Genomic DNA, 23,620 nt, shown 5'->3' with positions numbered 1-23,620 from the left:
CTGTACAGAGTGCTTGGGCGGCAATTTATAATACTGCGAAATGATATGAAAGAGAAATAGTTAATTGAGTAAAACAATAGAATACAGCAGCACGGCAAATTTCACACGTAAGTTATAAACTTTTCTATTTTCTTTTTGCATCATCGAAAACATCTACACAGGGAAAATAGAAAAAAATGAGGATGTGTGCAAGCACGCGCAGAGCTACGCATTGTCAATAAGTGAGTCCTCTTATATTTTAAGAAATCTATGCAGTGTTCTTAGAGGAGTTACGTTACTATAAAACTTGTTCCAAACTTAGGTGCCTGTAAACTGCAGTGCAGAGCGACCGTAACTATTATTTATCTCAGGCAATGAAAAAACGATAGTGAGATGCATTCCCAGCAGTGCGAAGCGAGGGGTGGGGCGACACTGTTGCGAAGGTTTGTTTTTTAATTAATTATTTGATGCAAGATTAGAACAGACACTCAGACAGGCAGACAGACAGACAGATTATCATGATCATCAGCCTGGTTACGCCCACTGCTGGGCAAAGGCTTCTCCCATACTTCTCCAACTACCCCCGTCATTTACTAAATGTGGCCATGTTGTCCATGCAAACTTCTTAATCTCATCCGCCCACCTAACTTTCTGCCGTCCCCTGCTAGACTTCCATTGCATGGAATCCAGTCCGTAACCCTTAATTACCATCGGTTGTCTTCCCTCCTCATTACATGTCCTGCCCATGCCCATTTCTTTCTCTTGATTTCAATATGTCATTAACTCGCCTTTGTTCCTTCAAGCCATCTACACTTTTCTTATCGTTAACGTTACACCTATCATTCTTCTTTCCATAGCTCGTTGCGTCGTCCTCAATTTATGTAGAACCCTTTTCGTAAGCCTCCAGGTTTCTACCCCGTACGTGAGTACTGGTAAGACAGTACTTACGTACGATAGAGAGGTAGATAGGCAGGCTCAAAATGCCAAATTGGGCAAAGAATGCTAACCGCAATAAAAAACGCTTATGATGGCATTTGCTTACCGATGACACTGACCTTAACGAGTTCGCCTCATCAAAGAGCATGTAGGTTAGCAGCCTTCCTTCAAGCACTACGTTATCTCCAATATGAATTCATTTCATTAATTTTTTTAGTTAACGCAAAACAAAACTGCTATACCGTGTGTATAACAGGGCTACCGGCTCTGTCAGTACAACAGAATGTGCTGCTGCTACTACGCCAACGTCTTAACGCCGGAAATGCGTTCTCAGATTCCGCAAGGATTTGACAGTTCGACGCAGAAAATGGTCACTTGGGCTATAAGTGATGTTTGTTGACGGATATGTCTATAACAGCAAACATGCTGTCCAACTCGACAATAATAGATCCCAAATACACCTGTCATGAAATATTGACCTTCATTTTTTTTCTTCGCCAAACGAAAGCATGGAGCAGCATGCGATGTTGCTTCTGCTTATCCGATATATCCCTGTGCTATCGTTCGCAGAAGCGCCGACAGACCGCTCGTTCAGTGGCACAAGGCCGCTATCTTTCTGAGAGTCCCGACATTCACCTCGAGTTTCCCTTCAGTCGCTTCGCAAGTATCGAAGCAGCAGCCCTCACACGAGGTGAAGGTAAGTGCAGTGAAAATGTATGGAGTTCGGTGCGTCTACTAAGGATGCATCTTTGTGGACTATTTAGTATACAGTGCACTTTATATAACTCAAAAGATTGGTGCATTGCTTTTTTGCGTAAAATTATCGAGTACTTACGGCCTAACAGCTGTTCAACAACCTGATTATGCTGTGAACTACAATTCTCTGGCTGGCCCAGGGGTGCCAAGAAAGATAAATACGGTGTAAATTGAATGTCTTTGAGAGTCAGCCCGTGGTGTCTCCTGACTAGCTTTGTAATATTTCTTATACAATGCCACGTTCTAGAACAAGCACTTGAACCAACTCCATCAGTCTGAATCACAATCAAGAGAAGAAACAGAATAAGTTTTTGCTGTTTCGCGACAATGCTATATTTAAAGAGAACATGAGGCGAAGTGTTTCTGCCTGTAGTTGGTGCGACGCTTTAGGTGAACTTGATTTTTGTGCGAAAGAATCCAACTCACTGGCTCAAAACTGAATGTTGAAGCGACATGTCGACAAAGGAATGTTGCTTGTTCGCTAACCCGGAGTGATACGAGAGAAATATACAGAAATTTTCCTTTGATAACCTTACCTGGTGGTACTTTAAACCGGCGCGAACATCTGCCTCGATCACTGAAGTGCAGTTAATCTTGTTTGGATGAGTGTTGGTAAAATGAAGGAAACCAAGAACGTGTTAATTTTCTTGCAGAATTTTATTTTCTGTACGGATATATTGCTATGGCCTTGGAAGATACCGAATTGTATGTAGCAGACGTAATTTGTTAAATGGAAGCGGAACAGAGGAGAAAAAGGCAGTTTGGCGAGCACCTCACTATCATAAAAAGCTAGGTCCCAGGAAGTACTCGTTACGTGAGTTAGAAGGACTATATATCCTTATTCTCGACATTCACCAGTACTCAAAAGGATAGAAGTGGCTGACCGAAATAAAAATGACATAACGCTATAACCCTCTATCTCGCCTCAACCATTGGCATTAAAATTTAAGGAGCATGTAGGTTGACAGCCCATAGCATTGTTTGATCTAAACAGCTACCAAGGATTGTCTATCCCGTAAGTTAGTTTACCTGACGGGCAACCAATGACACCAGATCTACATCATTATTCGGAAAACGATGAGTGGCATCCCTGCTCTCTCCCACATTACCCACCAGCTCATTCCTCAGGACACGTCCAGTTGAACAGCATAGCGATATTTGCAAGCCAACGACTGCGTGATAAGACATGCAACACTGCACAGTTGCTGCTGAAATGTATGACTATTTCATGAAGTCATCAATAAGCCTGAAGTAGATGAATTCATCCACCCCCTACCGCACTCACTTGGAAGAAGTAGATTTGCATTACATACAACCGATCGCAAAGCCGTGAGTACAAATATAAGCCAATGGTAAAACTGCAAGTCTTCGTTCCCCTAGGGCGAATGCGTTTTGTGCACAGATTATACTTGTGTACGGGATGCTGAACGTGTGGCATGGATAACACTTACGCGTCTGTCTCACCAAAAAATAAGCAACATACAATGAATGTCGATGGGTCTGCTCTATTTGACTTTCAGGCTATACACTATGTGACTGAGGCAGCCCTATTATTATCGCAAAGAACCCTAGTACACATTTACACGGATTTCTTGAGTGCCAAAAACAACTGAAACGGCTCAGGAAAGCTACATTACTTCGACATAAATCGCAAGTTCATAATTAAAACTTTCTTAATGAGCAGCTACATGGGCACAAACACACAGCTTTCATGTCTTCAATGTCATGACTGACGGAAAAGCACACAACAAAAAGGACAACACTTATCCACCAACGCTTCTAGTGCTAGACTATAATACCATTTGCAATTAAAAAATGCGCCCCAAGATTACGAAACGCCGTAATGCGAAATTTCACCGCTGCTCGATTTGTGTTTTCATTTCGCGATATATTGAGGCAGATAATTTGAGACGAAAATCACCGTACTGACTGGCGGTGGGCCAGTGACGTCACCGCCTAAGCACAAGGAGGATCAATATAGGAACGGCGCCATGATGAGCGGCATCAGAGCCAGCTGTGGAAGAAGACGATGACGAAAGCGCAAGCAGTCACATAAGCGCGTTCGCGCGGTTACACCTAGGGACGCCGGCCCTTGGTATTTCACTAAGCCTGGGGAAAATACAATAGAAGCTGTGAACACAAAGCCGACGTGAGAAGAAGCTGCACAGCCAGCTAATACAGTCAGTGAGCCCATGGCCTCGTATGAACAACACAGGAAAGACGCGCCATCGCGAGATTCATGGAACTGAATGTGTGCCTAGAAGCAGTTTCCCTGCCAGAGATATAGACGATTGTTAAGTTTAAAAGGTCACCTTATTTTTAAACTTTGTCGGTGAATGCGATCTACGGCTGGAAGCATTCATGAGCGCACGAGAAACCTGGAAATCAGCCGTTATTTCCCATGAGTCCCGATAAACAGATAGCGATGTAGATTCGTCCCGGATGCTGTTAACAACAGAAGTGTTCTGTTGAATAGTTTAGACAATATGAGCTTAGTACTGTAAAGCAGCGGTCCCTTGCTGGGTACACTAACTGCTCCAATAGATAAAGGTGAGTCTACTATAGGTGAAATAGAAAGAAGGGTCCAAAATTGTTATCCCAAGCCATAACTCTAAAATCTCATGAACAGAAAACCTTGCTTATTTCGCTTGAGGGTCGTGAAATTGTTTTCGCACATGCAGCTTTGCAAATACATTTCGTGCGCTTGTTCGCTAGGGACTCTTCTTTATTTTTTCTGCTCGAGTATTACTTCTTGCAAGTATTGACAAAGGTAGGTAGATCGTGTGCGCAATGTTTCACCCATCCATGGAACATTTAGGGTTTTCCCATTTCATTATGGCGTAGAGTTATTTGTCTTCAGCCGTTCTTAGACTATCTGCGGTGGTGAATCAGAGACTTTGCTCCTAGTTTTTATTACGCAGAATAAGGTACATACCGGTAATTACAAATAATTACTATTCTACGTTCCTTACACTATTTTCCGACATAGTTCCCACTACCAGTTGAGACATTAGCCCCACTGCAGCAATAAATTTCAGATGTCCCTGTAGTAGAAGTCGACTGGCTGACTGTGGAACCACAGTCAGACTTCAAGGCCTTTTGCGAACTCAGCACACCACCACCTCATACTTCTCACACCGAGATACATTTACCCACACGTCGGCTGCGTTTCTCTGTAGACTTCGATGGGAGTTCGTCCCTAGTTTTATAGAAAATTAATAACGCTTCGTTGCTCGTACGCCAGGGACCCCCATGTAAAGCCAACCGCTATCTTCAACAACTGACAGCAATGCCGCACCGCAAAGCTACCGATAAGGCCGGGCCGGTCCAAGGAAAGCCCACTTATGGGGAGGGATACGTTGACTTGGCATTTATAGGCGCAACCTGGCTAAAAAATAGCGGCAAAGTCTTTCTGTTTCACCCTCGTATCTATCTATCTATCTATCTATCTATCTATCTATCTATCTATCTATCTATCTATCTATCTATCTATCTATCTATCTATCTATCTATCTATCTATCTATCTATCTATCTATCCATCTATCTATCTATCCATCTATCTATCTATCTATATATCTATCTATCTATCTCCCTATCCATCTATCTCTGTCTCTCTCTATCCATCTATTTATCCATCTCTCTCTCTATCCATCTATCTATCCGTCTTTCACTTTATGCATCCATCTCTCTCCTTCCATCCATCCACCCATCTCTCTATCCATCCAATCCATCTCTATCTCTATCCCTATCCATCCATCTCTATCTCTATCCATACATCCATCTCTCTGTCTCCATCCATCCATCCATCCATCCATCCATCCATATATCTAGCATCATGGGCCGACCCAGTTGGCCAAGTTGTCTGCGACATTCTGCTAATAAGTATGCATCTGCTTGTGGTCCATGGAAATTGTCCTTGGGGTCCTAGGAGGTGAGCCTGGAAATTCATAGCATCAAGCCGTTTCCACTCCGCGGACTATCTGCTGAATTCATCAGCTCTACACGTGGTTCACGGGACTTTAATCACCTCATGTCTGGACAGATCTCGCTGCGATACTGCCGGTAACAGCCGATATAAGGAATCATTACATCTGCGAAAAACATTTAAGGGCGAACCGAGCAGCTATCCCATCAAGTTGGCCTAACGCTTCTCTACTCCTTGGTGCAAGTGGGCTTCTCACATTCATTGTATTTCCTACACAGTATTCAGTCTAGGCTGTGGATCCGCCCTGATTTTTTTTCTTTCGTGACTGCTTTTGCATTGAAGGCATTGCTATGATTATGTAGAGTGCTTGTACGTACAATGGATTATGTAAAAACGATGATACTTTAGCGGACTTCGCGGAAAGCCTCGGCCAAAGAGTGCCGAGGAGCATAAAAGAAGTAACTAAAACATTGGTTGAGTTGACCTCAATGTTCATGACTGCTTGAATTGATTTGGGAAGACATGTCAGGAACACTGATTCTTCCAATTCATCCACAAAAGCCGAACTCAAGTCTATCACGGCAACAACGCAACTTATCAGTGACTTTTTTGTGTAATTGAAGACTGAAATCATGTCTCTTCGTGAAGAGCTCACCGAGGTCGAGAATCGTAGCATTGAAGATGAAAATGAAAACCAGAAACTATGCTCAGAGCTTAAAGGAACAGAACAGCAGGTAGTGAGCTGGAACAGTACACCAGAAGGGATAATATTTAACTGAAATGTATCCTTGCGAGTGAAAATGAGAACCTTAATGAATTAATGAACAAAGTTTGCAGCTGTCTAAGGGTGGAACTGTCCACTCATGATACTGATGTGGTGCACCCCGTGCCATCTAAGGGCGATCCCAACATTACAGTTAAATTCAAATTAGGGACCCCTCGCTTCATAATCTTAAATACTTCAAAAGAGCATAGGCTTAATGGTTTTATGCTTGGCTTTGAATCACAGGAAGCAGTGTAGGTGAATGATCACTTATGCCCTGAAAACAAAATTTGGTTTGGGAACTCTATCAAAGCCAGCTCCATAGGTTGATGGGCCATCCCTCTTTCAATAAAGCTGTACCATACCATGTCTCCTCCCTACAGGGCTAAAGAATCTAACTGGGAAGTTGCTGAATCTAACAAAACCGGCATGCTTCTTACCGATATCGCACTGCATTCAGGACGGGCCACGCGACTTGCAGCGGCGTCATCCAGTCCTAATGGGCTGTGGTCATCAGTACTCGCGGTCATGGAACACACAAATTTCGCTACACGAAAGTTTTCGCATTCAGCTCCCATCGGAATTTGGCAGATGCGGCAATGGCAATGAACCGAAGACCACCGGGCTCAGAAACAGATCACCACAGTCTCCGCATCACCGGAAAGAGCACCGGTTTCGAGAAACGCTTTCGCGCCGCTTTTAGAAACGCGAAGCACCACTTTCGTGAACCACAACATCCCTTTGTGTGACAGTAAACACTGCAGCTTAGATTGGCGAAATGGCACTCACTAGTGAATATCAACAGCGGTGACGGTCCTATGCAGCTCGAGCTCGACAGTACAAAATTAAAAAGAAATGTGTTTTAACATTCAGAAACGAAAGATTGTCTAATGATTCATGAGCTACGCCCTAGTGGAGTGCTGCGGAATATTTTGATCACATGGCCTACTTTAATGCGCACTTGAAGCACGATAACCCCCAGGGTCTTTTCCTTTTCACGCTAAATTAAAAAGGGCAGCCACGGCCGTGTTTGCATCGATGGAGTAGAGACCAGATGGCGAAATTGTTCAACTGTGGCGAGAGGCCTGGGTAAATGGTTCGAGACAAATATTTTAACGCAGTAGGCTTAAGGAACCCGTGTCGCAAAAAATTCTGTGTCGCGTTCCACGTAGTTTTGCGAAAGCAACTCCGAACCAAAACCAACCTTGCAGGCCATCCGCGTGGCGTAGTGGCGTTGGAGAATTAATTGAATTCCCGAAAGTAAAGCGGGTGAGGAAAATCATAAAGTACGACCTAAACACAACCTACAGACACACTAGCGTCAGATTGTAATTGCAACATTCCAGAAAACAATTCTGTTACGCGGAAATTCACACACAAACCCCTTTTTCCAGCGTTTCTATGATCCATAGAGCTGTGCGGCCCGCTAAGTTCCTTGCAGCAACACCATCCATAGGGCGCTCGCCCCTGCTCATCCACAAGAAAGCTCCTCCAAAATATTTCGTGCAAAAGTAAAATATACCTTAAATAAATATTGGATCTACAAGCACAGTACACTCAGTGAAGGCTATAATTTTCATATGACTTATCAGGAGTGCATTGCTTTTTTTTCGCTTAGGCTGTGTCGGTGCATGCAATAGAAGCAAATATCAAACGCTGAAGGTGCCGTCTAAATATGTTTAGAATTTTACTTGTACTCTTGTCAGCTTTTTCTATATTGCATTAACAGCAAGCTCCTGTGTAGTGCTGAGTTTCTTTGACGAGCGCACGGAGAAGAAATAGATCATTCTATGACATATCTGCCTGCAGAGTTATGGGAAAGAGCGATTATATTGTCAGTGTGTTTAGTTCATCTTCCCTGTGTTTCATTCAACAAAATCCACCATTTCTTGTCATCGTCACCCTTCATTTGCCTCTTTCTTCCCTCTTTCCTTCCCTATTCCCCTTCTCCTAGTGCAGTGTATCTGGCTAAATGAATGTACCTCAGGCTGAACACTTTGCATTTCGTATCATTAAACGTTTCTCTCTCTCTCTCTCTCAACAAGAAGTATGAATTGTCAAAACAAGAAGAAACAATAATGCACGCCAGATTTCGCGGATATACGCGTACATCGAAGATCCGCGCTATCCTTCTGTAAAACGCATCAGTAATAGAATAAAAGAGATTTAAGGCATAGTTGCGAAAGCGGAACTTCCACAATGTATACAACTATGTAGTCGGAAAAAAATGTTGCGGCATGGCATGCGGGTCCGACTATAAGTCGTAACTGAGGGCCAGTTTGAATTTTGTTCTATTGCCACTCGTACACTTTACTGACGTTTTCATTTGGCGCTTATGAGTATATAATCTGCACAAGTCTTGCATAAAAATTTCGAAGTTTGTGCCTATTTGTGTCGTCCACTGACTTCCTCTTTAGGCAACAAAATAAATTTGAATCCACCATACTAGATTGCGCAAAGCCTTACACAACTGTTAAAACGGCGATCTACAAATTTTATCTTCTTGCAGATTGTTTTACGTAGGCTGCGGATAAGATGGGCGTCACCGCGGCGGCTGCTGTGGTCCTCTTCTCGATCACGGCATCTTGTTGCTTCGCCTCTGTTGTCCTGAAAGACACTCGTCTCGGCCAAATTAAGGGTAACCGTCTCAATGTTCTCGGTCGTGCTGTGGAAGAGTATCGCGGGATCCCGTACGCGCAACCACCCTTGGGCAGGCTGCGCTTCAAGCCACCCGTACCTGCTGAACCATGGGAGGGCACACTAGATGCCAGCTCCAGGCGAACAGCATGTCCGCAGGTATGATTCCTTCTTACTACGAACCTATAACTGACCCTTACCTGGCACTGTGCGCTTCACAGCTTCTTCTCTCGCTTCGTGTGAGGTATCTTGCATAAAGAAATCGAAATTTAGGTAGCTGCATCAAACTGGGTTGCCCGACCACAGCAGCCCAGTCATCTACACAGTACGCCAAATAAGCCGATGAATGAGTTAACGGTAAGAGGGAAAATGGAGAAATTCCGAATCTAGCTACATAACAGGTATTCGGCTTTAACTCAGAAAGAGGACCTTAATGTGGAAGCAATGAACGACCATCGTATGAGCATCATTAGGGAGCGTGCAATAGAAGTCGGTGGGAACTTCGTTAGACAGGATGGAGGTAAGCTATCGCAGGAGCGGGAAGATGTGATTAAGAAACGCCAATGTATGAAAGCCTCTAACCCTACAGCTAGAATAGAACTCGCAGAACTTTCCAAGTTAATCAACAAGCGTACAATAGCTGACTTAAGGAAGTATAATATGGATAGAATTCAGCATGCTGTCAGCAATGGGGGAAGCCTAAAAGCAGTGAAGAAGAAACTAGGAATAGGCAAGAGAAAGAAGTTTATTGATACGAAATGCAGAAAGGTCGGCCTGAGGCATATTCCTCTAGCAAGCTACTCGGCGTTGGAGGAAGGGGAAGAGTGAAAGAAAGAGGAAAGAAAGAGGCGCTTGGTGGGCGACGATGACTAGACAAGGAGGATGTGAAACAAAGAACTGGAACTGATTAAGTGAGGATTATACGCCTCCATTCTATGCATCGCGTTGTATCTTTTTCTGCAGCTTCAACTGCGTGCTACCAAATCTTGGTGTAGTAATTGAGTCCACTAGATTTATGCTGCACCTATGGAAACTGATTTTGCTACACCTGCAGGTATTCTTCTTTCCCCAAGACTTTGCTAACATCGAACACACGGAAGACTGCCTGCACCTGAATGTATGGAGCCCTCAAGAGCGGGGCGCTAATGAAGCCGTTCCCGTGCTTGCTTGGATCCACGGTGGCGGCTTTTTGCAGGGATCAGCGACGCAGAAAACTTACGATGGTGCCATTTTAGCTACAAGGACAGGTCTGGTCATCGTGACCTTGAACTATCGACTCGGTTTCCTAGGCTTCCTGGACACGCAGTCACCAGATGCACCAGGCAACGTCGGTCTCCTGGACCAAAACATGGCCCTGAAATGGATCCGGGAAAACATCGCGCAATTCGGTGGCGACCCGTCGAGAGTGACCATTTTCGGCGAGAGCGCAGGTGGCATGAGTGCTCACGCACATGTGATGTCGCCCATGAGCAGTGGTCTTTTCATCAGGGCGTGCCTAATGAGCGGGACCCTGCGCCACGGCTTATATCAGACAGTGAATGAGAGTGTAAGTATAGGAAACGCTGTTGCCGCAGCAGTCGGCTGTGCGTACCACGACAGAAACCTGACCACAAACCCGGAAGCTGTTGTTGAATGTCTGTGCTCTAAAAGTGCGTTTGAACTCGCCAATGTTTCAAGTGAAATATTCAAGCCCAAGTTATTCCCATTCCTGCCAACTTATCCTAACGAGTTCCTTCCTGTGGAGCCCAGCACCGCGGTCGATCAAGGATTCTTCAATGCAGCCGACCTCATGGTCGGAGTCACCGCGGACGAGGGTGCACTAGCGCTAATGTTGCCTATGATGAACGATATTCTTGCAGACAATCTGCATGGCGTCGTTGGAAAGCGATTTGAAGATTCCCTGCGTGAGTGCGTCTACGCGTGGTTGAAGACAAACTTTTCCAGGCCGCTGGATGTATACACAGCCGACACTCATGACGAGAGATCCTTGAGGCGCGCCTACGTGGACTACCTATCGGACTCAACATTCGTTTGCCCAATGCACGACCGCTGAGGGACATTCTAAAAAGGAACAGTCAGTGTACACCTACGTCTTTGGTCATTTGTCTAAGAAAAAGGCGCTTCCCACGTGGATGGGGACACCACATGGCTCTGATGTCAGCTATGTATTCGGGATTCCCCTTGCTGACAAAGAAGGTTTCAGTGCAGAAGATGCCGAACTGTCTCAAGTGATGATGACGGCTTTGTCGACTTTCGCTTCCACTGGGTAAGTTAAAGCAATTGAGCGAAAAACAAACCACAGATTTTTCAATAACAAAATTTGTGGGGCGTTACCCTTATTTCTGTGTTAAAATATTTACACGTATATGTAGTCTATTTATCAAGGGGACGGTAGAAATATGTGGAAATATTCACAATTTCAGAAGAGCGTAGACGACAAAAGTGTAGACTCGCGGGTAAGTTTTACCAGAATGTACAAACAAAAGAAAAGAAACATGATTTCTACTTTTCTGGACTGTGTAGATAACTCGTGAACTTATAGAGCGTGCAATTCTCGACAACTAATGCAATAAATTTGGCGTGACACAAGAACACTTAATACCTAGCAGTGTCATGTCACGGGGTATTCATGAATAAACATCAGTTCAGAATAGAGGACCGGCAATGATTGGTGGAAACCATTCTATTGCTCAAACTAGTATTTTGCTGAACGTAGAACCATTTGCAACTGCTCTCCTTCTTCTTGCTCATTGGACTCTTACAGCGTTGATGGTAAGCAAAGGTAAACTGCCAGGATGTTTTATTTTTGACGATAGAATGCCGAACCGTACCTTACTGAAACATATCAGGCAAGGGGCTGTCATGAATTAGTTTAACTACCAGAAACAGTGTAGCCGTTCTATCATTATTTTATGGCTTCAAGTGTACAACAGTTGGTAACGTTGAAAACGCGCGCTTTAAATTGTGCCTAAACGTATTTTTTGACACTGCACACTTTATTAGGAAAACCAGGTCTTGTGCTATACAGATAGTAGCATGGGCCTATCAAAATAAGTCAATACCCTTAGACTTACATAACAAAAACGAAAAACGAGAACACATGAAATTAGATCTCTTCTGCATTTATGGCAAGATGTCCTTCTGTTGGTCTGGTTTTGTTGTACTATATGTTTCATGTGCATCGCAAAATGGAAGAAAAGCGCTTCACAGCTACCTTAAGCTATTCTTTTTCATTTCGAATGGTCCACTATAAGTTTTTTTCCGCGGACAAAAGATTTGCTCTTGAGTCCTACAAATGTAGGCTAAGCATAGACTTTCGTTAGGCTCGCGTTATATAACTATCAGAAAACCACTTTTTCGGCTTTTACAAAGTCAATAACATGTCGAGATGTCACTGCCACGTATTGCTCTCGCTTGTTTTCAGGGTGCCTCAGCTTTCAGGAGAGCACCCATGGCCCAAGTACACTGCTGACAACCCGGTCTCAGTTTATATTTCTGCTGACAACGTAACATATATCTCTGGATTTCACATGGAGAAGTGCAACGTTTGGAAGTCCTACTGGAAATTGTAGAGCGACGTTTCTTATTAAAGGACGATTTCTTCAAATATGCAATTCATTGTGTCAATGCCCCCTGTGTACCTTTTTAAGTCTATGCCTACCCAACGAGGAAGCGAGTGCGTCACGTAAGACGAATCCCTATAAAGCTAATGGTGTATAAAACATGATTTCTATGAAGGCTTTGCTGAAAAGTTTGGTGATCGGGGAATAAAAGCTGTCGTTAGAACTACAGGCAGAGCCGACGTGGTCTATTGTAGGCATCGGGAAAATTGCTACTTAGCGAGAATGTAACGTCAAACAATCCACATCCCTGTCGCGTTTCCGTGGTCGCGCAATGCGCCTTCCGTTGGAGCATTTCTTCAGTGACCGAAATATCACGGATCTATAAGGGGTCATGTGCTCCAAGTCGCGCAACACAGACAGATAAGCAGTCAATGACTCTATTAGGATGATAAGGAGTGATAAGGAGTTATATGGGTCTCATCACGGCTCGTACTGGTTAGATGCGATTGGATAGGGTGTTAAAGAGCGATAAGGGCGTGCCGTCCTCGCATAATTTATGATAATAGCAATAAGCACTTATAAGGTCGGATCACGTGCTATATGGTTGATAAGGGTCGGATCATATCCGATTAGGTTGACACTAACAGATAAGGGTTGGATCGAGTCTGATAAGGTTCATAACAACCGATAAGGGTTGATCAGGGTCGGATCTAGTCCGACAAGTTTGAAAGCTATGATAAGGCTTAATAAGCTTCATACTGCACGGACCAAGCTTCATATAGTTGATAATGACACCGGACTACATGGAGATGAGAAGGGGCACAGCCTTTACGCATACTTACACAACTCGCAGAGTGCTGCCTGTGAGATTTTTTTGTTTATTTGATTCTCTACAAAAAAGTTGAGGAAAGCTTTATGCGTTGAAAAATGCAAGAGAATTCTGATTCACTTGAGACCACATTTTGAGCACTTATCACATGGAGGGAATGTGTATAAAATGTGAAAATTTCTTATAGCTTGATCCATTAACATGCTGACTTTCTGGGCATGAAAATAAATCTACTTTCTGTTGTCATGCAGTAACGAAATAAAATAATTTTATTCTTGTTATTTAACGTACATGACTGCTGAAAAAGCCGACCCTAGAAGCTTGCTGACGAAAAGAGACTTATAGTGAGAACAAACGCAAATGATTTATTGCAAGAGGCGCACTCTGAATGTGGCCTTCGCAGAATGTGGCATTTATGTGGTGGGAACCAGATTTCCTTGTCGTGAAATTGCTCAGATGATGTGAGTTTGGCTTTACTGTTTAGAATTCTTGCGGCCTCAACTGACATCCGTCCTCTGGCGCAATGTAGTATAGCCGATCGGGAGTCGCTAATAATGTATTTATATTTGGGAGAAGCCATAGCCAGATGGATGAAACCTCCTCGGCAACCTTAAATAACCTGGTTTTGATCGAGCACCTGTGTACCCTTTTTTTATTTGTAATAATTGCTACTGCTCTAAACGTTTGGCGATTTGAATATTCGGTGGAGTCTACAAATATTGCTTCCTTGTCATTGCTATAGCGTTTCAGTAGAGCTTCAGCTCTGCTCGTTCTCCTGCCCTGATTGAATTCTGGGTGCATATTTTGGGATAAATTTTAGAATATAATCCTGCTCCTGATCTCTCTGGTTAATGTAATCTTGGGTGCTCGCTGGCTGTGGTAGTTTATTGGTAATTTTTCTAGTATACTTCTGCCAGTGCTGGTACTAGCTACTATTTCCATCTGAGCTTTCTTCTGAGCTCAATCAATTCTTCTAAGGTATTATGCATGCCCAGCTGCATTAATCTCTCAGTACTGGTGTATTCGGTCAAGCCTAAGGCCTGCTTAAAAACTTCACTCATGAGTGTGTTGTTATTGTCCTTTTCTGCCTTGTACCAGTTAAGGTACGCAACTCCGTAAATGATGTGGCCTATAACAGCCAAAGAGTAAGTGAGCCTAAAATGTAAGTCCCCTTTATTCCATGATACTTGTTCTTCATTCTCCCGATCAGCCTAATGGCGTTAGTGACCTTGGTAGCGTGCTTTCTAAGAGATTCACCGTTAGTTCTCTTCGACTCAATGTTGAGACCAAGCACCCTAATTTGTTTAACTATAGGGATTGCACCGCCATTATTCGTGCAAAACTGTATCTCCTCATACTCTATCTCCTTGATGTATCCATTGGGCGGCCTGCCCTTGAGAGTGGGTCTATAAAGGAGAAGCTCTGATTTCTCTGGGGAGCTTATGATTTCAATGTAAGCTACTCCTCCACTTTCTACCGCTTTCTGTAATTTCCGTTCTCTCTCCATCACTGCCTTGCGAGATTCGTATGGTAATATCAATCGCGTATAAGGAGTGATTGATATCTGTGATGTCCTCGATCTTTTCCGACAATCCTGTCATAATGAGGTGAAAGAGCATAGGCCACATCGCGGAGCCCTGAGGCGCACCCCAACTGCCCATGTCCCTCACCTCAGACTTGAGTTCCCCCATGGTGATGGTAGCCTTCAGATTCGTTAGGAAATCTCTGATGTAATTGTACGCCCTTTCTCCTAGGTTTGTGTTACTGACCCTAGTGAGTAGGGCCGAATGTGCAGCTTTGTGAAATGCTCTCTTGAGATCCAAACATTATATAGCGCTCTCTGGTGGACCTCGCTTTACTGTCTAGTGCTTGCTGCTTGATTTTCAGCTTAACGTCCTGAATGGAGAGTCCAGCCCGAAAGAAATAGTATTTAGATGTATTTAGTTTTCATTCAGGTAACTGTTCATTCTGATTAAGAATGCATGCTTCACACGCTTTCCTGTGCAAGAGGTGAGAGATATCGGCCGTAGATTTGCGAGAATGATTGGTTTGCCAGGTTTGGGAATAAATATTAACTGGGCTTCCTTCCACTTCTGTGGTATAAAGCCCTTGGCCCAGCATTCATTTAGGACTTTTGCGATATTCTCTGTAGCCTGGTCATCCATGTTTCTTAGCATCGCGTTATAAATCCCATCTGGCTCCGGGGCAGATTTTGTATTGAGTTTTTGCAGCGCTGCTCTAATGTCTTAGGTAATGAAGTCCTTAGCCAAGGGCTCGTTAGACTTTCCCTCATACCGCCCAGGCACGACGACTGGGTTGGGGGGAAGGCATGTGGCACTTGCCTCAGCGATGACTTCGTCTTCTTTCCCTTTGTGCGCGTGCAGAAGCTTTCACAAATTATGCTTTTGATCTATGCTTGGATTTTCTAGATTTAGCGGGTATTTGAGCATAGGCACGTCTGGCAAGCAAAAATTTGTACATCCATTGCATTGCAGAACTCATCCCATTGTTCCTTGCATAACTGCTTCCTATGCTCTTCAATCTTTTTGTTTAACTAAGCTATTCGCTTACTTATTGTACTTTTGCTGGCAAAATCTACATACTAACGGTTGTTTCACCTCTCACATATGTGCGAGACGACTATCTATCTTTCTACCGGTTGCTACGGCGTGATAGTGTGAGTGGCTATGCTTACGTCTGTAATGAGGTCTCTACTCCATTGTTCTGTGTTTTGAATCGGCTCTTACTTCCTATCTACATCTATTTTGCATAACTTATCCCCGTTGATCCATTTGACGGATCTATTATTTTCAGCATCTGCGGCTTCTTCGATCTTGATTTCTATAATGCTATCGCTGCCAAGGTCTTCGCAAGTATTTCTCCATTTGACCTTCGCGACTTTGTTTACGATTGTAAGATCCGGTGAGGCATCTGTGTTCAGTCCGGTCCCTGTACGTGTAGGGGAGTCGGGCTCATTTACGAGCGTTGACTCTGCATCTTAAATGTCTCGCCATAGCATATTCACTTCACTCTCGAATAACCATACGCCCAGGCAGCGAGTGGGACATTGAAATTTCCCCCTAAGATTAGGGGAATAGTACCTGCCATCACCACAATCTTGCTAAAGAGAGATATGAAGCGCTGCCTTTTGAGGTTTAGAATAATATATATGTTTAAAATACATATAGTTGAGGATTTCCTGCATCTGGGGAGGAACTCGATAAGCACGTGCTCAATATTCGAGATTTCGGTGTCGTGATCAATAACCCCGAGTCCTTTCTTCCCTAGCGTAGTTAAGGTTATATTATTCCCGTTCGGTGACCCGATAGCATGATATCCCCGCTGTTTCGATAATTTGTGTGTTTCCCAGTTGCAAGACCGCCTTTTTGGCTTCGTAGCTCCTGCAATTCCACTACCATATGTCTTTTTTCAAACGCTTTCCCATATCACAGTGTGGTTACCGTGGAAGCTGGCGGAAGGAAGGAAGGTGTTCTTCAAGCAATGTTAGAAGGCCTGGAATTCGCAACGGCTTGTAAATTTTGTAGATTCCCTGCCGAACTGATCACAGGAGTGCTGTTGAACTGATGCGATTGGATTATCTCGTAAAGTTCTGTTATCCTGCTATTAATGTCGGCCATACTGGCCTCCATTTTGCGTAGCCAGGTAGAGATCGTACAGACTGCCAGCGAAATATCGCTGGTAGCTTCTGCATGTTTCTTAGCCGCCTTTCGCAGGGCGGGTATTGTCTAGTTTCAGTTCATAGCTGGAGCCGTAGCTGCGTCCTCCATCGCCTTTCTTTTCGTTGGAGGTGGAGCACTATCCTCTCCTATTTCCTTGAATTACCTCTACTCTCCCAGGGCTTGGGAATCACGTTTGTTCGTTTGTCTGATTTTTGTCGTTCTTAAGCTCCTCAATCTCCTTGGTGAACTGTGCAATTATTCTCTCAAGTGCGCATTCTTTTTCTTCTTTCAGCTATTTTGTTAGCATTAGTAGGATTCTGTACAGTCACCTCCGATGTCTTACGGCAGTGGCCCTTTGACCGCATTGGACCAGCTCACCTTAGGAGTCGTAGCCAAGTGTGCTTATCTTTCCCTGACCGTGACCTGGGTCTCGCCTGGAACCTCGATCAGGATCTGGCCTTAGGCGTTGCTGCTCCTCTGTACCTGGATCTGACTCACTGGGTAAGCCCGTCTGCGCAGCGACGCCACTACTGCTGTTCTTCCTGTGGTTTAGTTGCTTGCTATTGGCGAAGCCATTATCGTTGCTTGACTATTTTGGGTTTCTTGAACTTGGCTTTACAGGTTTTGTCGTCCATGGGGTGATCCTTCCCGCACAGCTGGCACCTGGGCTGACACGTGTGATCTTGATCCGGGTTGAACTTGCCGCATCCCGCACATAGCTTATCCTGAGATTTGGAGCACACGTCTTTCTCCTGTGTCTGAGTCCGTTGCATGTTTGCAAAAGTGCACTTCTTTCCTGTATAACGAGCACCTCGATGGCACTCCCTCATTACTCACATACATGGGAACATTGTAACCGTCGAATAAAACTATCAGAGTTGCAGTGTTTCCCAGTCGTTTGGCTGCGATTGCCGTCCGATTTGCGGTTGTAGTAATGGCCGCCGTCAAGTCTCTCGCGGAAACTTCGACAGTCATACCTCGGATGATACCTTAAGCAGTAACGTCCGGTGCCGTTTCGTAGGCTCTAACTTCATATTCCTTGCCGTTGAACTTAATAGCTTTGATGCCACGTACTTATCCGCACGGTCCTTATTCGGAGTACTGACAATTGCAATGTTCCGGAAGTTGTGGCGGCATATGGTATCCGCCTCGCGTTCATCATAACGGAACCCGGTCGCTTCGTAGATGGCTTGTTCTGGTTGTAGTAGGCTTATCTGGAATAGCTGCAGCCCTCCTCCTGCTCTGACAACAATTTTGAGATCTCCCATAGGTAGGTTAGGGGCCTTGGTGACTTTGTTAACTTGCGAGATGATCTTGTCTCCGCTCACCTGGGAAAGTCGGTTAGGGCTAGCGCTAGCACCTATCGCTTCTTCTTTGGCCCATCTTTTATATCTAACGACTTTCCAGGTGTTACTGTCTGGAAACGCTTGTCGAATCTCGTCATCGCTTCTCTCAGCATTCTCCATTCTTCACCTAATATTGCCACCTAAGTTCACGAAAGCCGAGGCCTGAATCATTCTCGGCCACCGAGGCAGGTCGAAATAACAGTGGGTATAGGGCTACCGGTAGGCTACCCACCGCTTGGCGTGGGTTTCAGCCGTAAAATCTCCAAAATTGGCCCTACGCTTCTAAATCTGGTATCCAAAGATTCGGGGTGAGGAGCTGAGTCGAATGCTGCTAAATAGTAGGAAGTCTAGACTTGCGCTGCGAAATCATGTAAAGAACAAGCAGCCGACGTTTGGTGCCTGCGCACCCTTCACCTTCGTGTTCACCCCTCTTCAAGAGATGGTATATTCTTTTCGGGAATGCTAGTTTATTGAATAGCCGACAACGTTAAGAATAATTGCGCAAAGTATCTTTCAAAATTTGTCATTTTCAAGGAAGTTCTATGCACTTCCGTAATAAGAAACGCTCATAGCTGACTATTCAAGAATTTTAGAGCTCTCTCTGTCAAAGCTGTACATAAGAAAGCCACCGTTTGGCCCAAAAGGCGAGTTATTCATTGTGATCGCCAATTAGTAGACAGCTATAGAAGTAATGATTGTAGTTTTATCGGCTGTATCAACTTGTAAACGTCTACTAACTAACTCAATTAACATTACCTAATGAATGAAATGTGCAGCAGTTACGTAGAGGAAGAACATCCGTCTTGCGTGCAAGAGGACCGTGGCTCGAATCCCGGTGCCGCACAACTTTCCGCCAGATTACAAAAAATCCACGTGGTGATAAAATTGCATAAACAGGCCTGGAGTGCGGCTTGATCCAGGTGACCAGAACCGGCAATGCACTCCCTCTCACCATAGCAGGATAGGCCACCCAGGTGCAGTACTTGGCCACAACTTCCTATATGAACACAACAATCAAATCCCGGCCCTCAGAACCCAGCAGCTGCGAAGGAACTGACCACGGCGGCGATCAGATTTGCGGCGCAGCAGAGGGTGCTAAGAATCCCTGGTTCCGGACAGGCCGCCATTGGAATCTGAACCTGGCAACGTTTAACGCTAGAACAATATCTAGTGAGGCGAGTCTAGCAGTGCTATTGGAGAAATTAGAGGGCAGTAAATGGCATATCACAGGGCTCAGTGAAGCTAGGAGGACGAAGGAAGTATATGCAGTGCTGAAAAGCGGGCACATCCTGTGGTACCGGGGCTTAGCGGAGAGGCGAGAACTAGGAGTCGGATTCCTGATTAATGAGGATATGGCTGGTAAGATACCGGAATTCTATAGCATTACCGAGTCGGTGGCAGGTATTGTTGTGAAACTTAATAAGAGGTACATTTAGAAGGTCGTACAGGACTACGCCCCTACATCTAGTCATGATGACCAGGAAGTCGAAAGCTTCTATGTAGACGTGGAATCGGCGATGGATAAAGTCAAAAGAAAATACACTATACTGATGGACCACTTCAATGCAAGGGTAGGCAAGAAACAGCCTGGAGACAAATCAGTGGGGGAATATGGCATAGGCTCTAGGAATAGCAGGGGAGAGTTATTAGTAGAGTTTGCAGAACAGAACAAATGCGGATAATGAATACCTTCTTCCGCAAGAGAGATAGCCGAAAAAGGACGTGGAGGAGCCCGAATGGCGAGACTACAAATGAAATAGACCTTATACTCTGCGCTAATCCTTGCATCATGCAAGACGTGGACGTGCTCGACAAGGTGCGCTGCAGTGACCATAGGGGGGTAAGAAGTCGAATTAGCCGTGTCTTGAGGGGGAACAGAAGAAATTGGTACATAAGAAGAGGATGAATGAGTTAGCGGTGAGAGGGAAAATAGAGGAATTCCGGATCAAGCTACAGAACAGGTATTCGGCCTTAACTCAGGAACAGGAACTTTGTGTTGAAGATATGAATGACAATCTTATGGGCATCATTAAGGAATGTGCAGTTGAAGTCGGTGGTAACACCGTTAGACAGGATGTCAGTAAGCTATCGCAGGGGACGAAAGATCTGAACAAGAAACGCCAATGTATGAAAGCATCTAACCCTACAGCTAGAATAGAACAGGTAGAATTTTCCAAGTTAATCAACAAGCGTAAGACAGCTGACATAAGGAAGTATAATATGGATAGAAGTGAACGTGCTCTCAGGAACGGAGGAGGCCTAGAAGCAGTGCAGAAGAAACAAGGAATTGGAAAAAATCAGATGCATTCGCTAAGAGACAAAGCCGGCAATATCATTACTAATATGGATGAGATCGTTCAAGTGGCTGAAAAGCCTTATAGATACTTAAGAGTACCAGTGGCACCCAAGACGATAATGGAAGAGAGAATAGTCTAGAAGAGTTTTAAATCCCTCAAGTAACGCCGGAAGAAGTAAAGAAAGCCTTGGGAGTTATGCAAAGGGGGAAGGCAGCTGGGGACGATCAGGTAACAGTAGATTTGTTGAAGGATGGTGCCCAGATTGCTCTAGAAAACTGGCCACCCTGTATACGCAATCCCTCAGGACTTCGAGCGTACCGGAATCTTAGAAGAACGCTAGCGTTAATAGTAATCCATAAGAAAGGGGATACCAAAGACTTTAAAAATTATAGACCGATTAGCTTACTATCCGTTGCCTGCAAAGTATTTACTACGGCAATTGCAAATATAATCAGGAACACCTTCGACTTCCGTCAATCAAAGGACCAGGCATGATTCCGTAAAGCCTACTCAAGAATAGACCATATTCGCACTATGAATCAGGTGATAGAGAAATGTGCGGAATAGAACCAACTCTTATATATAGCTTTCATTGATGACGAGAAAGCGTTTGATTCAGTCGAAACCTCAGAAGTCGTGGAGGCATTACGGAATCAGGGTGTGGACGAACCGTATGTAAAAATACTTAAAATATCTATAGCGGCTCCACCAGCCACCGTAGTCCTCCATAAAGAAAGTAACAAACCCCCAATAAAGAAAGGCGTCAGGCAGGGAGATACGACCTCTTCAGTGCTATTCACAGCGTGTTTACAGGGGATATTCAGAGATCTGGATTGGGACGAATTGGGGATAAGAGTTAATGGAGAATACCCTAGTAACCTGCGATTCGCAGATGATATTGCCTTGCTTAGTAACTCATGGGACCAACTGCAATACATGCTCACTGACCTGGAAAGGAAAAGCAGAAGGGTGGGTCTAAAAATTAATCTGCAGAAAACTGAAGTAATGTTTAACAGTCTCGGAAGAGAACAGCAGTTTACGATAGGTAGCGAGGCACTGGAACTGGTAACGCAATACATCTACTTAGGACAGGCAGTGACTGCGGATTCACATTATGAGACTGAAATAATCAGAAGAATAAGAATAGGCTGGGGTACGTTTGGCAGGCATTCTCAGATCATGGACAGCAGTTTGCCATTATCCCTCAAGAGAAAAGTGTATAACAGCTGTGTCTTACCTGTACTCACGTACGGGGCAGAAACCTGGAGGCTTAGGAAAAGGGTTCTACTTAAATTGAGGACGACGCAACGAGCTATGAAAAGAAGAATGATAAGTGTAACGTTAAGGGATAGGAAAAGTGCAGATCGGGTTATGGAACAAACGCGAGTTAGTAACATCTTAGTTCAAATCAAGAAAGAGAAATGGGCATTGGCAGGACATGTAATGAGGAGGGAAGATAACCAATTGTCATTAAGGGTAACGGACTGGATTTCAAGGGACGGGAAGCCTACATACATTTTTAACATTTCACAGCTTTAGTAGCTTACATTTAACAGCGTGTGAATGCAACGGAGCAAATACAAACCACTCTGATTCCGTGTAATAAATGCACACATAAAGTAGGCGGATTTTCATGTCTTCTTTTTTATCTATTTTATACACATAATTTTAGAATAATGGCTTCCTTTTACGTCCTAGAAAGGGGAAGCATTGGGGGAAGAGAATCCGATGTATAAGAAGTCATTATCGCTTACGTGCATGCTCACGAAACCAGTTGACTAGAACCGGTCATACCTCCCGAAACGAAAGCAAACAGCAATTAAGGCCATTCACTGCGTATACCGTGATGCACATCTTACGTCTTAGATGTCGGAGAGTCACTTGGAATTGAAAATAATATTAAAAATGTTGAAATTGTGGTTTCTCCAATCTACTTGTCAACCAATAGCAGATGTGAACATACGGTGTTAAGCAAAAGCCCCTTAGTTTAATGGCTTCTGTAGACATAATTCTTCTATACTTAAGATAGAGTCCACAGTGAGGCGATGTGTTAATCTTCTTAGACACATGTGTACTTGTTTTAGGATGCAGATTGTGTGAAGCGCGATAAGTTTTCTGTAGCGCCTCTTAACCAATTCAGTAGGGAAAAAGCTATGGCTTGGGGTAGTTTTTTCATTGTGCAAGTAAATGCATAGTTGCATGCAAAGTCCACATGCATGGAAGTGACACGTGAAACAGGATGGTGCCATTCTTAGTTTGTTTTGTTTCTTTGTTTGTCTTTTTTGCGTTCTACCCTCCCTGTACGTATGCTTATGTCGCTTTTCATGCATCATATTCATCACATTTGATTTTTGGTTCACATCTGAAGCCATACTGTACTTTAGTTAGATTGCATATTCAACAAGTCAGAATAATTGATCACGTAATTATGCAAGCGGCTCCTCAGGAGTATAACATTCTTACCTTAATGAAAATCAAAAGCTAGACCAGAAATTTGATGCACAAGATTTTAATGCCTATGCTCCTTGCGGTTTTATACACATTTGCTCCACACTACAATATATTGTTAATTTAATTCTATTTATTTGTGAGAGTATAACGGATGAATCCCAACAGCACCAGGAAACTGCTTTCGTGAGGAGGCCGACCGAATAGGAAATATAATACGCCTCTGTACCGGTTTGAGACCGGGCAGGATATTGCTACAGAACCATGACAAGACACACTTAGAAACAAAGGGGTCCAGCCCACCTATGAATAAATATGTGAAATATAAGCAAAGCTAGCTATACCTGCGGCCTCACATGAGAATATACAACAAACTTCTAAATGCACTGTACTCTCAGTCAGGAACATCCATAGGCTGTACATGACGTTATCAAATGAGCAGCTATATTGGAATATGGCA

The 23,620-nt window shown here is 44.0% G+C and overlaps 2 protein-coding genes across 2 annotated transcripts; both read left to right on the top strand.

Moving 5' to 3' along the window:
• The first annotated feature begins 1,553 nt into the window (after window positions 1-1,553).
• Window positions 1,554-11,143, top strand: LOC142564975 (acetylcholinesterase-like). The gene is made up of 3 exons (XM_075676201.1): window positions 1,554-1,612; window positions 8,870-9,156; window positions 10,052-11,143. Exons 2-3 carry the CDS (start codon window positions 8,896-8,898, stop codon window positions 11,048-11,050), a joined length of 1,260 nt encoding a protein of 419 aa, XP_075532316.1. The 5' UTR covers window positions 1,554-1,612; window positions 8,870-8,895; the 3' UTR covers window positions 11,051-11,143.
• LOC142564976 (acetylcholinesterase-like) lies at window positions 11,130-12,599 on the top strand. The gene is made up of 2 exons (XM_075676202.1): window positions 11,130-11,263; window positions 12,422-12,599. The coding sequence occupies exons 1-2, from the start codon at window positions 11,130-11,132 to the stop codon at window positions 12,567-12,569; spliced, it is 282 nt and encodes a 93-aa protein (XP_075532317.1). The 3' UTR covers window positions 12,570-12,599.
• The last annotated feature ends 11,021 nt before the right edge of the window (window positions 12,600-23,620 follow it).

Source organism: Dermacentor variabilis, chromosome 11 (assembly GCF_050947875.1).
Source record: "Dermacentor variabilis isolate Ectoservices chromosome 11, ASM5094787v1, whole genome shotgun sequence".
NCBI classification, from domain to species: domain Eukaryota; kingdom Metazoa; phylum Arthropoda; class Arachnida; order Ixodida; family Ixodidae; genus Dermacentor; species Dermacentor variabilis.
Note: the sequence above shows the minus strand (reverse complement) of the source record. Positions and strands in the feature narration are given on the sequence as shown.

Bases quoted from the DNA above. Each gene is read 5' to 3' on its own strand.
- LOC142564975 (XM_075676201.1), top strand. From the start codon at position 8,896: ATGGGCGTCACCGCGGCGGCTGCTGTGGTCCTCTTCTCGATCACGGCA. The intron at 9,157-10,051 runs GTATGATTCCTT...CTACACCTGCAG, and splicing joins GGCGAACAGCATGTCCGCAG to GTATTCTTCTTTCCCCAAGA.
- LOC142564976 (XM_075676202.1), top strand. From the start codon at position 11,130: ATGGGGACACCACATGGCTCTGATGTCAGCTATGTATTCGGGATTCCC. The intron at 11,264-12,421 runs GTAAGTTAAAGC...GCTTGTTTTCAG, and splicing joins TCGACTTTCGCTTCCACTGG to GGTGCCTCAGCTTTCAGGAG.